Consider the following 13,194-nt stretch of genomic DNA (forward strand, 5'->3'; position numbering starts at 1 on the left):
TTGCTTTTTTTTTTTTCGGGTTCAAGAGCAAACCCAATCCTTTCCACGACTTATGATTGGACTGTCACAATATGTTGAAGCTTTAAATCACACAAAAGAAAACTCTTTAAAAAGAGCGAGTATACAATTTTCAACTCACGGTAATTAATCTTCACAATATAATAAGAATTCTGTCAAGGACAAGATAAAAAGAATGAAAATTGGAAGCTTTTGAGAGAACAACAAAGATGTATTTTACAATATTTGAAAATTGTAAAGTTAAACAAAATTATCAAAAATTTGGGAAAAAGAAGTATTTAAAAATATGGAAGATATTGAAATCCAAAATCATTTTGGGTTAATGAATGTAAGTAAAAGAAAATTGTATGGTTGAGATTTAAACTCAATTAGTCGTTACACACAAACACAAATAATAATATAGTAATATATCATTTTTAAAAGTAACTTTTATTGAAAGCCCACTATTTTTTAAAAAAATTAGCTATTAGACACAAACACAAATAATAATATTATAATATATCATTTTTAAAATAATTTTTATTGAAAGTCCACAATCTTTTAAAAAACAAGTTGTTAGACACAAAAATAAGTAATAATATTAAATTAATTTTCTTTTTGAAGTCAATCCAAAAATCAAAAGCCACATGTGTTACTCCCTCATTTCTCCGAGTATCTTTCTCTAAATTGCATTTGAATTTCGATTTGATTCAAAATGCGTCAGAATCATTGTTTCGAGCTTTATCTTATAGACCATTTAAAATAATAAAATTGTCAATAAAAAATCCAGATTTGTTATCATTAAAACATTAAATTATTTAATTAACTAATTAAAATTAATTAGTGATTAAGTGCCAAAACGCCAACAAATTGCTCGTAACTATAACTATGTCAAAATTACTTACCTTTGTAATTATGTCTAACTCCTTCTTAAATACCACGATCCTTCTGGTGAACAAATAGTTTATAGTTCAACTACAAACTAACCACTCTTGGATTAGTAAGAGGCGGTACATGAGACCTCATTGTTTAAGATTTAGAATTATCCTTAAATGGAGCAATTTACTCTTCCTAAACAACAAAGAAAAGTGAAGTCTGTCTTCTAAAGATATCCTCTCAACTCTCTATCCAGACAAATCTTCAAAATGGTAGGTCTATTGAATCAACGATATAGCCAATCTGACCCATACAAATCAAAGAATTGTGCTTATAGGCAGGACTTCGTAACTCAATCAGGATTTAGGTCTAATGACGTATGTCATTCTATAAAATGTTAATTTCTTCAAACTACAGTATTTAAGAGAGAAATTAAACATTTTGCGGTCCGATCATATACAAACTCTTTGTCTGTATAGGATACCTTCATTCACATGTCTCCACATAAAAGATTGAGATCATATCGTTTAATTTGTAACACTTCACATCTCTTGTAACAATTACATAGTGAGTCATATTTGTCTTTAGTATAACTCACCAAACATTATCCCTATACTACAAACCTTTTTTGTTATTTTTTCAGAACATGATCCAACCTTATATGTCAACCACACACATGTTTAAGTTTACACAAAATATTCATGAATCTCAGTTTGTTGTATTGAGTTAATGCAAACAAAAATAATAAAATAACTCTTTATTTTATTGAAAAAATTATTTGTATTTACAATGATTGAAACTACAAAAATTCAAGATCACGTTTTACTTCCACTTGTGTAATTCTTATGGGTATTAGCATATTCTAGACTTACTTTTTTTTTTTTTTTTTTCACAAGTCAAAGTTAATCATTCCATCAAGTTTATTCACAACAAACTTTACCACAATCGTAAAAGTACTCAACACATCTACTTCCCTTTTATAGTAAATACGTCAATAGTTGAATAACCCAAAGCATTCATAATACTGTTACACATTTCAAAAGTTTTTTTCTCATGTGAAAGTTTAAATGATGCTACAACACGATACATCCTCACAAATTCAAGAAACTAAAAACATAAAACTCTGACACCATTTGGTAGGAAAAATTTCTCACTACTACAAAAGAATTAAAGAAACGGTAAAACAGAAAACACAATAATTAATGTGAAAAATTTTCAAATTAAAGAAAAAACCATTGACAAAAAGAAAAAATTCTACTAAGTGAAAATTATTCGAATCAAATAATAACCTTTCCATGCTCCCAATTACAAGATAACTAACTCAGAACATTATACCACATCCACATAAGTAAGGTTTAAAATGCTTCAAATTTGAATATATATCATAATTTCAAATGTTTGGATTTTGGAGCATATCATTTATTTGTATATTTGAACTTCTAATATTTTGTTGAAACACATCCAACATAAATATTTAGTCATACTGATACTTCAAAGCTGTTTTAACTCATTTTATACATTCTATAAATATCAAAATTTATCTCCAACGCTACTGCTTCGTTAAATTTCTAAGAACACTTCTAGATTATTTATATCATTTTTACTATAACTTTGGAAAAATATATACATATTGTATTGATTTTATAAAAATTATCATTATTATTATTTTAATAATTAAAATTTTAGACTAAATTGAAAATTTATTAAAATTACATAATCCTAGATTAGACAATTGAATATTTTTATCATTTTTTTTAGTACCAATGGAAATGGTGCTGGGAAGCTTAATATTTTTATCTTCAAAGTTCAAAGTCTAACAAAGTGGTAGATCAAATTTTTAAAAAATGAAGGATGAAATGGGCTTATGGTCTTAATGGGTCGGTCTCAAGCCCGGCCCAAAAAGGCGTAGGAAAAAGGAAAAGAGAAAAAAGAAAAGAAAGAAAAGTAATTTCACGTTATATAAGATCAGGTCTGAAGAGAGTTATGGTTGCGCCTAGCCCTTCTCTAGGAAGCTCTGTTTTGTTTAGATTTTCCTTTTTTAAGCTTTTTTTTTTTTGATTTTTTTTTCTTTTCTTTTTTGAAAGTGTTGATCTTTCTGTAATTTTGGGGTTTAGATTTTTGATATCATCAGAGCCATTTCAGAGGGTTAGGAGGTGTTAAAGTGTTAGCTTTGTTGTTAGCCTCTATCACCTGTGTTATATACCGCCATTTCTCCCTCCAATTTTCCTTCCATCACAATTTCAACACAGCTTACCTTTTCATTTTAACAACTGATCGCCGTCTTTCTCTTTACAGTTGGGTTGTTGATTTCTCTGGATTTCCGGCTTTAGGGTTTTCATTTCCTTATTTCTTCTTCAATTACACCTTTAAAACCAATCATCAATAAAAACACAACAAATCTATAGTTTATTTCTAGGTTTTAGGTTTTATACAACTCTAGTTTAGTTTATTTTTTTTTTGTCTGACATGGATAAGAAGAGAGTGGCTATTCCTCTCGTTTGCCATGGCCATTCTCGACCGGTTGTGGATCTATTTTATAGCCCTGTTACGCCCGATGGATTCTTCCTCATCAGTGCCAGCAAGGGTATGATTCAAGATTTAAAATTTTTGCTTTGATTTAAGACTTTAATTTATGAATCGCCAAACTTTCTGGATACTAATTATGAATTTGGATCTTTTTTTTTTTTTTTTTTTTTTTTTTTTTTTTTTTTTGTCGAGTGTCAGTTCTTTTGACTTTAATTGATAGTTGTGCTAGATGTGGGTATTGCTCTTTTAGCTTTTTTTGATGAGAGATTTGTTGAATGAATCCCATGTCGCTTGCTCTAAGCTTAATCCGGAGTTTATTTTTATGGGTTGGCTTTGAAATATGTTATTCTTGCCCTCCATTCAGATTCCAATCCCATGCTTAGAAATGGTGAAACTGGCGATTGGATTGGTACATTTGAAGGTCACAAAGGCGCAGTTTGGAGTTGTTGTCTGGATACCAATGCTTTACGTGCTGCTACTGGTTCTGCTGATTTTTCAGCGTATGTCTTTCTCATTGGTTTTCATGATACGTTTCAGGAACTGACATATCATTGACTTTTCAGTATCATAACATTGTATGCGGTATATAATTAGATATCTTCTCTCAGAACTGAGGAGAGGAAATCTTAATTAATGCTTATAGCATTGATTGGGAGTAGGAATTTTTCATAGCTTTTTTAGATTAATCGGTTAGTGTAGATCTGAAATTTTTACTTGTAATAAATCATCGTTTCAAAGTCTAATTAATTTGATTCCCATCTTCTGTTTTCTGCCTTTTGGTCTGTGTATTCTCCTATATATAAATTTAGCATTTTCAATTTCCTATGTGTTTCCTCGTGACTATTATCAGATATTGCTTGCTTTTATTTGAGTGATGGCACATAAACCAACTTTCTTTTTGACACAAGTTGATGAATTATGTTTTATTTCTAGTGGCACTGAAAGAAAAAAAAAAGGATTGAAAAGGATCCTAGACTTCCAATATAGTTGAAAGTGGGTATTCTGTTTACTTTTTAAATTTCTTGATTCAATGGGTTATACACAAAGATAAATCGGGATGTATGAATACTAATGATTTTGTTTTGACTTTCTTTGAAATGAATCTATGATCATGAAAGATCTTTTTATAGGTCCTTTCTTTAATAGCTAAAAATAATATCATAGAACAAAATCAGTTATTAATTTTATTTTAATGTTTCTCTATAAATAGGGATTCATGGCCCTTTTTCTAGTGCACATTACATTAATCGGTAATATAGTTAATATTTTGCATTTGATCAGCTTATCTTACATGTTTTTCTTTTTCAACAATTGTTTTGAACATTGAAATTGATTGAAAAGGGCAAAATTTTGGTTTTTGAAATTTACTTATCATTCATTTCTCTTTTGCTTGAAAGTTTCTCAATTTCACTATTTGGACGTGGCCCGCTGGCTTGAACCCTCTAAGCTCTACCAAATGCGTTTTTGGTTCCCATGCACCCTGAACTATGCTTGACTCATTTTGGTGATTTTATGATAACAGAGTTGTAGACTAGTTTTTTTTTTTTTTTTTTTTTTTTGGCTAAAATGCGCCAGAATTTACAAGACTTCATTATGGTTAGGGCAAGGGGTTGTGAAACTCAAATTATGATGCTAGAAAATAGTTGGTAAATCTACCTACCAACCTACCGACATACTAAACTCCAAGGCTGACTGCCTATGGTGAACTTATAACTACATCACTGTGGCATCACATTGTCTGGACAGTTGCTTTTTCTACCTTTTTGCGTGCCTCTTGCTATTGCATTTGCACCTTGGCTTTTTGGCGGAAGTACACATTGTGGTCTTCTTCCATTCCCCCCAGCATTTGCTTCCTCTAGACTGCACCACCTTCTTACTCCTCACCCTCTTCTTGGGCATATAGTAGAGTTTGTCGTGATTATTTTGTGATTGATTATTCGTAAGCTTTATTTTGATGACAGGATATTGTTTGTTAAAGTATAGAAGTTAAGACATTTCTTTCAAGTGATTTTGTGATCATAATGGAGATTGGAATCATTGGTAGGATCCTTCATATTTGTGATTGAACTTACAGGAAAGTATGGGATGCATTAACTGGAGATGTACTGCACTCATTTGAGCACAAGCATATTGTTCGTGCCTGTTCTTTCTCGGAGGTAATATCTTATATCACCTTTTTTATACACTCTTTGTTGATGTGCATATGATCTCATGTCCTAAGAAATGACTTTGGAATCTATTATCAAAGCATGGTGTATCTTTTGACATCAATAGCAATACCCTGAAAATAATCTCATGGTAGCCACCTACCTATAGTCTTTTGAAACCCAATAATTTAGTTGTGGTATCCAGTTGCCTAGTCCTTTGAAACCCTAGAGTCTCTTGATAACTTGTATGGTCCAATCCAATATCTGTCCCAAGTGAGATTAATGGAGCAGCATTTTAGTTGGCCTAGACACTATGGATAATATTAGTAAAAAATGTAATTTTCACCTCATATTGGTGTTTTGGTTTGATTGGTTCAGTGTGATGTATTCATGTGACTCAGTTTCTAAGTTATTTCTGTCTTGATAATGGTGATAGGAGTATATCTATAATTTTACTATCATGATTGGATTCATTAGTTCTTTATTCGACTTGCTCCCACACTGCTTGTGGCACTATTTGAGTTGGCTGTTATATACCTAGTCATAGTGCTATATTGCTATTTATGTGAAGTGATTATGACGCTTAGATCCCTTATCTTCTTTCATTCTGATATGTTACAGTTTAAAATGAACCTCTCTTCTCCGTTAAAGCCTTTTTTAAAATGTGACAGGATACACACCTTTTATTGACTGGTGGTCTAGAGAAAGTACTACGAATATATGATTTGAATCGTCCCGATGCACCTCCAAGAGAAGTGGATAAATCCCCCGGTTCAGTTAGAACTGTTACATGGCTTCATAGTGATCAGACCATACTAAGTTCTTGCACTGACATGGGAGGGGTCAGGTATTAATCACTGGCTCTTATTCCACCCTGTCAAAGTGCATGAATGGGATGTCTTTTATTATTAATTATCTGGATATTTGGCAAGTTCTTCTCAAGTTTAGTCGTTGTCATACAGGTTATGGGATGTGAGAAGTGGCCAAATAGTTCAAACACTTGAAACCAAGTCATCAGTGACCAGTGCAGAAGTTAGTCAGGATGGACGATATATCACAACTGCTGATGGGTCGACTGTCAAATTTTGGGATGCTAATCAGTAAGTGTAACGCTTAAGCAGTGTTACTATTACATTATCCATTCTCCTTGTGGTTTTATTTTATTTTGTTTTTGTTTTTTGTTCTCTTTTTAGCTTTGGCTTAGTCAAGAGCTACAACATGCCTTGTACTGTTGAATCTGCTTCCCTGGAACCAAAGTATGGGATGAAGTTCATTGCCGGCGGAGAGGATATGTGGATCCATGTATTTGATTTTCATACTGGTGATGAGATTGGTATGAATCCATATCATTCTTTTATCTTCTTGTTTGCCAAAAATATTTTATTCCGTGAGTTGTTGAAGAAGGCCTTCATTTTTAACTATCGATGCAGCATGTAATAAAGGTCATCATGGACCTGTACATTGCCTGCGCTTTGCGCCCGGTGGGGAATCCTATGCCTCTGGATCTGAGGATGGAACCATTAGGATATGGCAGACTGGTCCTTTAACTCATGACGACTCGGATGAAGCCACCTTGGTCAATGGATCTATTGGTAAAGTGAAGGTAAGTGCCGATGAGGTCTCGCGCAAGATCGAGGGCTTCAACATCGCAGATGAGGGGAAGGCCAGAGAGAAGGAGAAGGAGGAGACAGGAAATGAGTGAAATCGTTTCTCCATTGCCAGAGAGAAGGAGGAGGAGACAAGAAATGAGTGAAATCGTTTCTCCATTGCTTGATGATTTGATGCCGCAAAGCGTTCGAGGTTTATATCATCGTATACAGTTCATCTTTTGTGAGATATGGACTTCGCTGATTTTTGTATACAGTTTTAGTCGATTCTGCAGATATGGGTGTGAACTTGTCTCAAGTGAACGCGTTTTTGTTATGACATTGTCTTCAACGTTTTATATTTTTGAGATTTTTAGATTTGTTAACCATTGTGATTGTAGCAAGAACCACGTTATGAGCAATTATGTGAAGGAAAGGCTGGTCTTGACTACAATTCAGGACCAATCTCCTTGAGTTTGGCAAACCAACCTTCTTGTAGTCAAGCTAAGTCAAAAATCTAAATAAAATTGAAAATTTCCAAGATATGGGTTTTTGGTTTTCTGTTGAATATTTTTATGATTTTACAAGATTTCAAGGACAACTATTTTGTTTTGCTCAATCAAAAGCAGGGGTTATATTCTAGAAAAATTACTCAGTTTCTTTGAATTTGGAATTAATTTTACAAAATTCGTTTTGGTTTTTTGAAATTTTGGTGAAGAGCGTTGAGTAAGTGCTATTACAGTTTTAGGGTGCAGTTTACTTTCAACTTGGGGATCTCTTTCTATATTCAAATTACTCTCACCCTAGAAACTTCCATTTGAAGGATCTCTGTTTTGCATTTATGAACACAATTAGTGAATCTTCCAAGAGCATGAACAGTAGCATAAACATCAACCAACAATGGATTTCTTCTCTTTTTTCTCACAAAGTCTCTGAATTTGCGTTGTCATCACCGTTTCCATACCAACCAGAGAAAGAAAAGAGGAAATTTGGGTGACCCAGATCGAAATCAATGAGATTACATAGGAAAATGGACGGACAACGAGCAGAACGAGAGAATCGAGAGCTATGGTGAGACAGAGGAGGAATCAATAAGAGGAAGATGGAATCGACGAAGGGTTAGACGAGTAAGGATTCAGATCTGGTTTCAAAGGAGACAAAATTGACAAAGATGAGGAGATGCTAAACCAGATATGAGGACGACATCGACAACCTTGAAATAGAGATGAAAGAGATGGGCCAAGAGACAAGAAAGACAAAAGTTATAACGGGAGGAGTGAAATCAAAGAAAATGGAAGAGACGAGCCAATATCAGAGCATCACATTCGACGAAGAAGAAAGAGAGACAGAAGAGATGTGTCAAGCAACGAGAGGGACGAAATCATAGGGTTGCAAATACGAAGACTCTACAAATGCATGGGTTAGGTAATGGTTTTAATTTGGCTTATTTGGAAGATGTTGGACCCCAACTAAAAATAGGAACAATCATGTATAGACCTCTAATTAAAGTATCATTGTGATAATTAGCAAATATGTAATTATTCTCAACTATAGCAAAATGAATTACTACCACTACCACGTGTATCAAATTTTCTCAAAAGTTAAAATGTCCTCATTGTCCGTGCACGATAATTAATCTAACATTTTCATTTATAAACCTGTAATTAAGTACTTGAATATGTATTCGAGTAGGATTTCAACTTCTAATAAGATGTTATATTAACAAGATTCATGGACCGTAACAAATTGGTAAAATATATATCTTACAGGATTTCAACGTCAACCTAGATGGTTTTTCCAACGAAAAAATTTACTATAAATCTCGACACGGTTGATACTTGTTTTGAATATTAAAACTAGTTTTAGTAATAGATTTGAATTTTCAAATATTTTTCAACAAGATTCCCAAGTTTTAAATCATTATTAACATTATATTTACTATTATCCTTTTGTTTCAGACATAAAATAATATTATACTACTCGTCGTCCAAATTTTTTCATTGAACAATCTGTTGTTATGGATCTTAAATGTTTGGAGTATTTAGCAATGCTAAATGGGATGAAAATAACCATTACCAAGACTTCAATTTCATTGAAGTTTGTGTCCCTTTGAATATATATTTCAATCAATTTGTTGATTTTATTCAATCTAAAGTTTTCTTTTTTAAAGAAAATACCTTACCTTTTGTAAACTCTAGACTTATTCTTCCTTTAAAATCTCCCTAAGAAAGAAAGCCAAGTTTAGTAATTAAGGGTTCTTGTTGTTGTTGATGTGTTGTTGAGGTTAAAGAAGAGTTTGAAGGAATTTTTGATTAAGTGCTAAGGCATTGAGAGGTTGGCGGCTAGTGAAGGAAAGAAAGAAAATTAAGTGAGTTTTTTTCTAAGTGTTGGTGAATTAGGTGTTTTGGTTGATGCTAGGCCATCAAAGGTGTCTTGTGAACCTCTAAAGATATGTCTTAGGTGGCCAAATTGTCTAGGCATCAAGAGCAAAGCATGCTAGGCATTGAGAAAAGCCAAGAAGAGCTATGCAAGTTTAGAATCTCCATGTGCCAAAGCTACATGTTATGACAACCTAACGGAGAACCTATGCGTGTGATGATCCATGTGGCCAAGAGCAAGACAACTTGGAGAGGTTAGCTAGGCGGTAAGAGGGTCAAGGGAATGCAATAAGGCTTTGTTGAGAGGCTTTTCGAGGTGAGCTAGGAGGCTAGGCGATCATGGAAGACCCTTAGATGTGCAAAACAATCAGTGGAGTGAAGAACAAGTGACCACAACATGCAAAGACTGAGATTCTGGTAAGTAAGAGGTGCTAAAGTTAGCCAAGCAAGGAACTCTATAAATATGTCAGTTTCAAATGAAAAGTGCTCTCAAACTACTCATGCATTTTCTCTTAAATTTGTCTCTAAAGAACCCTAAAGGAGTCTAAATTGTGAGGTAGGGTTGTTGGACAAGAAGGACGCGATGTGAGTGTTCATTTATTATATTTGAAGAAAGCAACAAAGGTCATTTTTGAAGGAATTCTAAGCAGTGTGGAGTTCTTGAAGACTACATAATGAAATAATTCGATTTTGAAGTTGAGATTTAAAGGTAAGCTAGTTAAGACAATTCTAAGCAAGTTTGAAGAAATTTTTTTCCATTTCGAGGGTTGATATGGCGAAAACTTTAGAAAAACAAATGGAATGATGTCATGGATATTATCACATCATTTTCCTTACACATTTGACCCATTTCCTTTCTTGTAATGCTAAGACGATTGTAAGCTTGCCTTCATGGGGTGGTGGAAAATGGACCCTAAAGATGTCTTCTCAGTGAAAAGTGCTTACAACCTTGTGATCAATCTTGATTCGGCCTCCAAAGCTTCAAGCTTTAATTTTCTTAAGCATAAATCAAAATCAAGAGTTGTGTTGAATCTCAACATAGTTCCTAGAGTGAAAAATTAATTTATGAAAAATTGTAAATGATATTTTGCCCACTCTTGATAATATCATTAAAAAAAAGCATCGACACTAACCCCTTTTGTTACTCATGAAGCATGAGGAATCAACTAGCCAAGGACTATTGAGATGATATTTCAGAGCTATTAAAACTTTAGGATTGCGTTGTTGCATTTACCCTCCTTTGGGACGTCATGAATTATCTTAACACTATTAAAAATGGGAATCTCTTGATGATATCATCAAGATTCGAGTCCATGTTGCGGATTTTGGTGTTGCGGTTGATGAGTTTCCTTTCTTCAATGGTGCGGTTTGGAATCCTTCTTTAGTGGACCCTGCCTTTTGCTGTGTCGTCAAAATTTAATTCGGATGCTTCATGGAACCAATTATGGGGGCAAAGGGAATTACTTGTATTAATTAGAACTCTATCAGTTCCCTCGTTCTTGTGGGGTGTGCTAAGGTGCTTTGCAATTAGGCCGTTAAAAGTTTGGAGGCGCTCGCTGTGATTAGAGATTTGTCTTCCATTATTGGTTGTCTTCAAAACAACTCTCCCCCCTTTCTTCTTCTCGGAACTTGTGGCTGCTCGAAATCATAGGCATTTAGATTTTTTTGAGTTTTACTCTCTTGTCGATGAGATTCTGCTTTTGTCGGGATCTACGAATGTCTCTTCTTTTGGCGGGTGTTCAAGAGAGGTCAATGGAGTGCTGACCGCCTTGCTCGTGCAGCGATTTTCATTGTGATTTTTGTAATTTTTTTGGATCCCTCTCTTTCTTCCCTTTAGATAGGCATGTGGATGGTTTAAACGTACCTAGTTGGTTCTCCTGTGTACTTGATGAGAAGGCGTTTTTATTGAATGTTGGTTAGTTGGTTGGTTTTTAATGAAGTTTCTTTTAAGGAAAAAAATAACATTCACAAACATATTAAAATTTTTTTGACATTAATTGAACCAAAAGCAAACACAAGTAATCATCTATAACAATTGAAACTCATCTAGGTCAGGGAATAAATTAAATTCAACCATACATGTTGAAAAAACACATATTTAACATGTTGTATAGAGACTCGAAGTTAAACAAACAAAGGGAAAAAAGAATGTTATCCATTTGGATCTACTTCATTGCTAACATTGAACCGAAGATCGAACTTATAATCGTGATCTTTATCACTCTCCAATCAATCTGAATATCAAAACCTTTAAAACAATATCTATTTTTGGACCTTATGCCACATCTGCAGGTCTCCAAATTGATATGTGAGCCCTAATGCCTTGAAAGGTCGAGCAATGTTGGACTCTAGAGCGTTGTGACGATATTGCTCTTGGTGTGCTCTTGGGTTCAGAGGGTTGCAATGCTTCCAAGATGCTTCTTTTCACCTTATTTTCATCTATCTTCATGTCGAAGGTCCATTTTGACCTCTCTAAGGCTCTTTTCTTCTCATTCTCTAAAATATTCTTCAATTTCTTCAAAATGTTCGGTTCCTACAAAATCAATTAAGAAAAGTTGCAAAAAACACAATGAGATTTTAACTATTATAACCTAAATAGGGGTGTTTTTATTACAAGTTGGATCTAATGTTGTCAAAATTTTCATATATGTCTTAATGGACTTCTATTTTACATAAATGTAGAGCCCAAAAGACCAAACTGCCTATCTTTATTATTAATAATATATTTAAAAAAAATAGAAAAAGGAAATAAGGAAAGTGTATCATTAGATGTGATTAAGATTTGCATTTATTAAATATCCTATGCAAATATGATATATGATTAATTCTATTATGGTAATATTATAATCAAAATTATCACTTAATTATTTTTCTTTTGGTGATTTTGTTCAAAAATTCTTCCTTCCAACCAATCTCTCTCACTTTCTGATCTCTCCTTCTGTTCACTCTTTTTTATTCCGTTCATCTTCTTCAATTTTTTTTCCAGTGAATTCATATTCATTTCATATTATTAATTATGTATGTGTATGAAATTGTGTAACATAGTATGTCAGTGAAATTTTTCAGTAATTTTTTTCGATAAAGAAAATTTACAATGAATGGATTATATATGCCAAGTACATATACTATGTCATTTTCTTTCGTTTTTCATTGTTTTTCGTATATTAAACATAATTTAATAATTTCTAATATATACTTATTATATTTCATCAAATTTGCTATAATTTTCGTAAATTGGAAGTTAATTTGTAAAATCTTATCGTGACTGAAACTATTTTTTATTTAAATAGATCATTATATATTCATATGTATATTTAACATAATATTAGATAACAATGTATGTGTGCATATTTAAATTGTATTTTAATTTTGTAACAGATTTTACATTATGTGGAAGTACAAATTTATATAAAGGAAAATGAAAAGACTGAATAAGAATAGAACAAGAAAATAAGAAAATAAATCAAAAAAGAAGGAAACTAAAAGAAAAAAATAAACCAGTAGAGAGAAGGAAGAAATAGAGAGAGAACTTCAAATAGATCACCAAGAGACTGAATTATATACATCATATACTGTATAATATATCATATATTATGCCTATCATACTTGTCGATATACTTTGTAATATTTAAAATATATGTGGGTATTAATTAAAATGCTAAAATGGAGAAGAAAGGTGGGGAA

At 32.8% G+C, this 13,194-nt stretch overlaps 1 protein-coding gene across 1 annotated transcript; it reads left to right on the forward strand.

Moving 5' to 3' along the window:
• The first annotated feature begins 2,835 nt into the window (after positions 1-2,835).
• On the forward strand, positions 2,836-7,675 carry LOC103502721 (uncharacterized). Its single transcript, XM_008466760.2, has 7 exons — positions 2,836-3,457; positions 3,764-3,899; positions 5,474-5,555; positions 6,218-6,393; positions 6,509-6,646; positions 6,740-6,879; positions 6,977-7,675. The coding sequence occupies exons 1-7, from the start codon at positions 3,340-3,342 to the stop codon at positions 7,246-7,248; spliced, it is 1,062 nt and encodes a 353-aa protein (XP_008464982.1). The 5' UTR covers positions 2,836-3,339; the 3' UTR covers positions 7,249-7,675.
• The last annotated feature ends 5,519 nt before the right edge of the window (positions 7,676-13,194 follow it).

Source organism: Cucumis melo, chromosome 2, assembly GCF_025177605.1.
Source record: "Cucumis melo cultivar AY chromosome 2, USDA_Cmelo_AY_1.0, whole genome shotgun sequence".
NCBI lineage: Eukaryota > Viridiplantae > Streptophyta > Magnoliopsida > Cucurbitales > Cucurbitaceae > Cucumis > Cucumis melo.

Excerpts from the sequence above, each read along its gene's own strand:
- LOC103502721 (XM_008466760.2), top strand. The coding sequence starts at position 3,340 with ATGGATAAGAAGAGAGTGGCTATTCCTCTCGTTTGCCATGGCCATTCT. Across the intron at positions 3,458-3,763 it reads CCTCATCAGTGCCAGCAAGG|ATTCCAATCCCATGCTTAGA; the intron begins GTATGATTCAAG and ends CCCTCCATTCAG. Across the intron at positions 6,880-6,976 it reads TCATACTGGTGATGAGATTG|CATGTAATAAAGGTCATCAT; the intron begins GTATGAATCCAT and ends CTATCGATGCAG.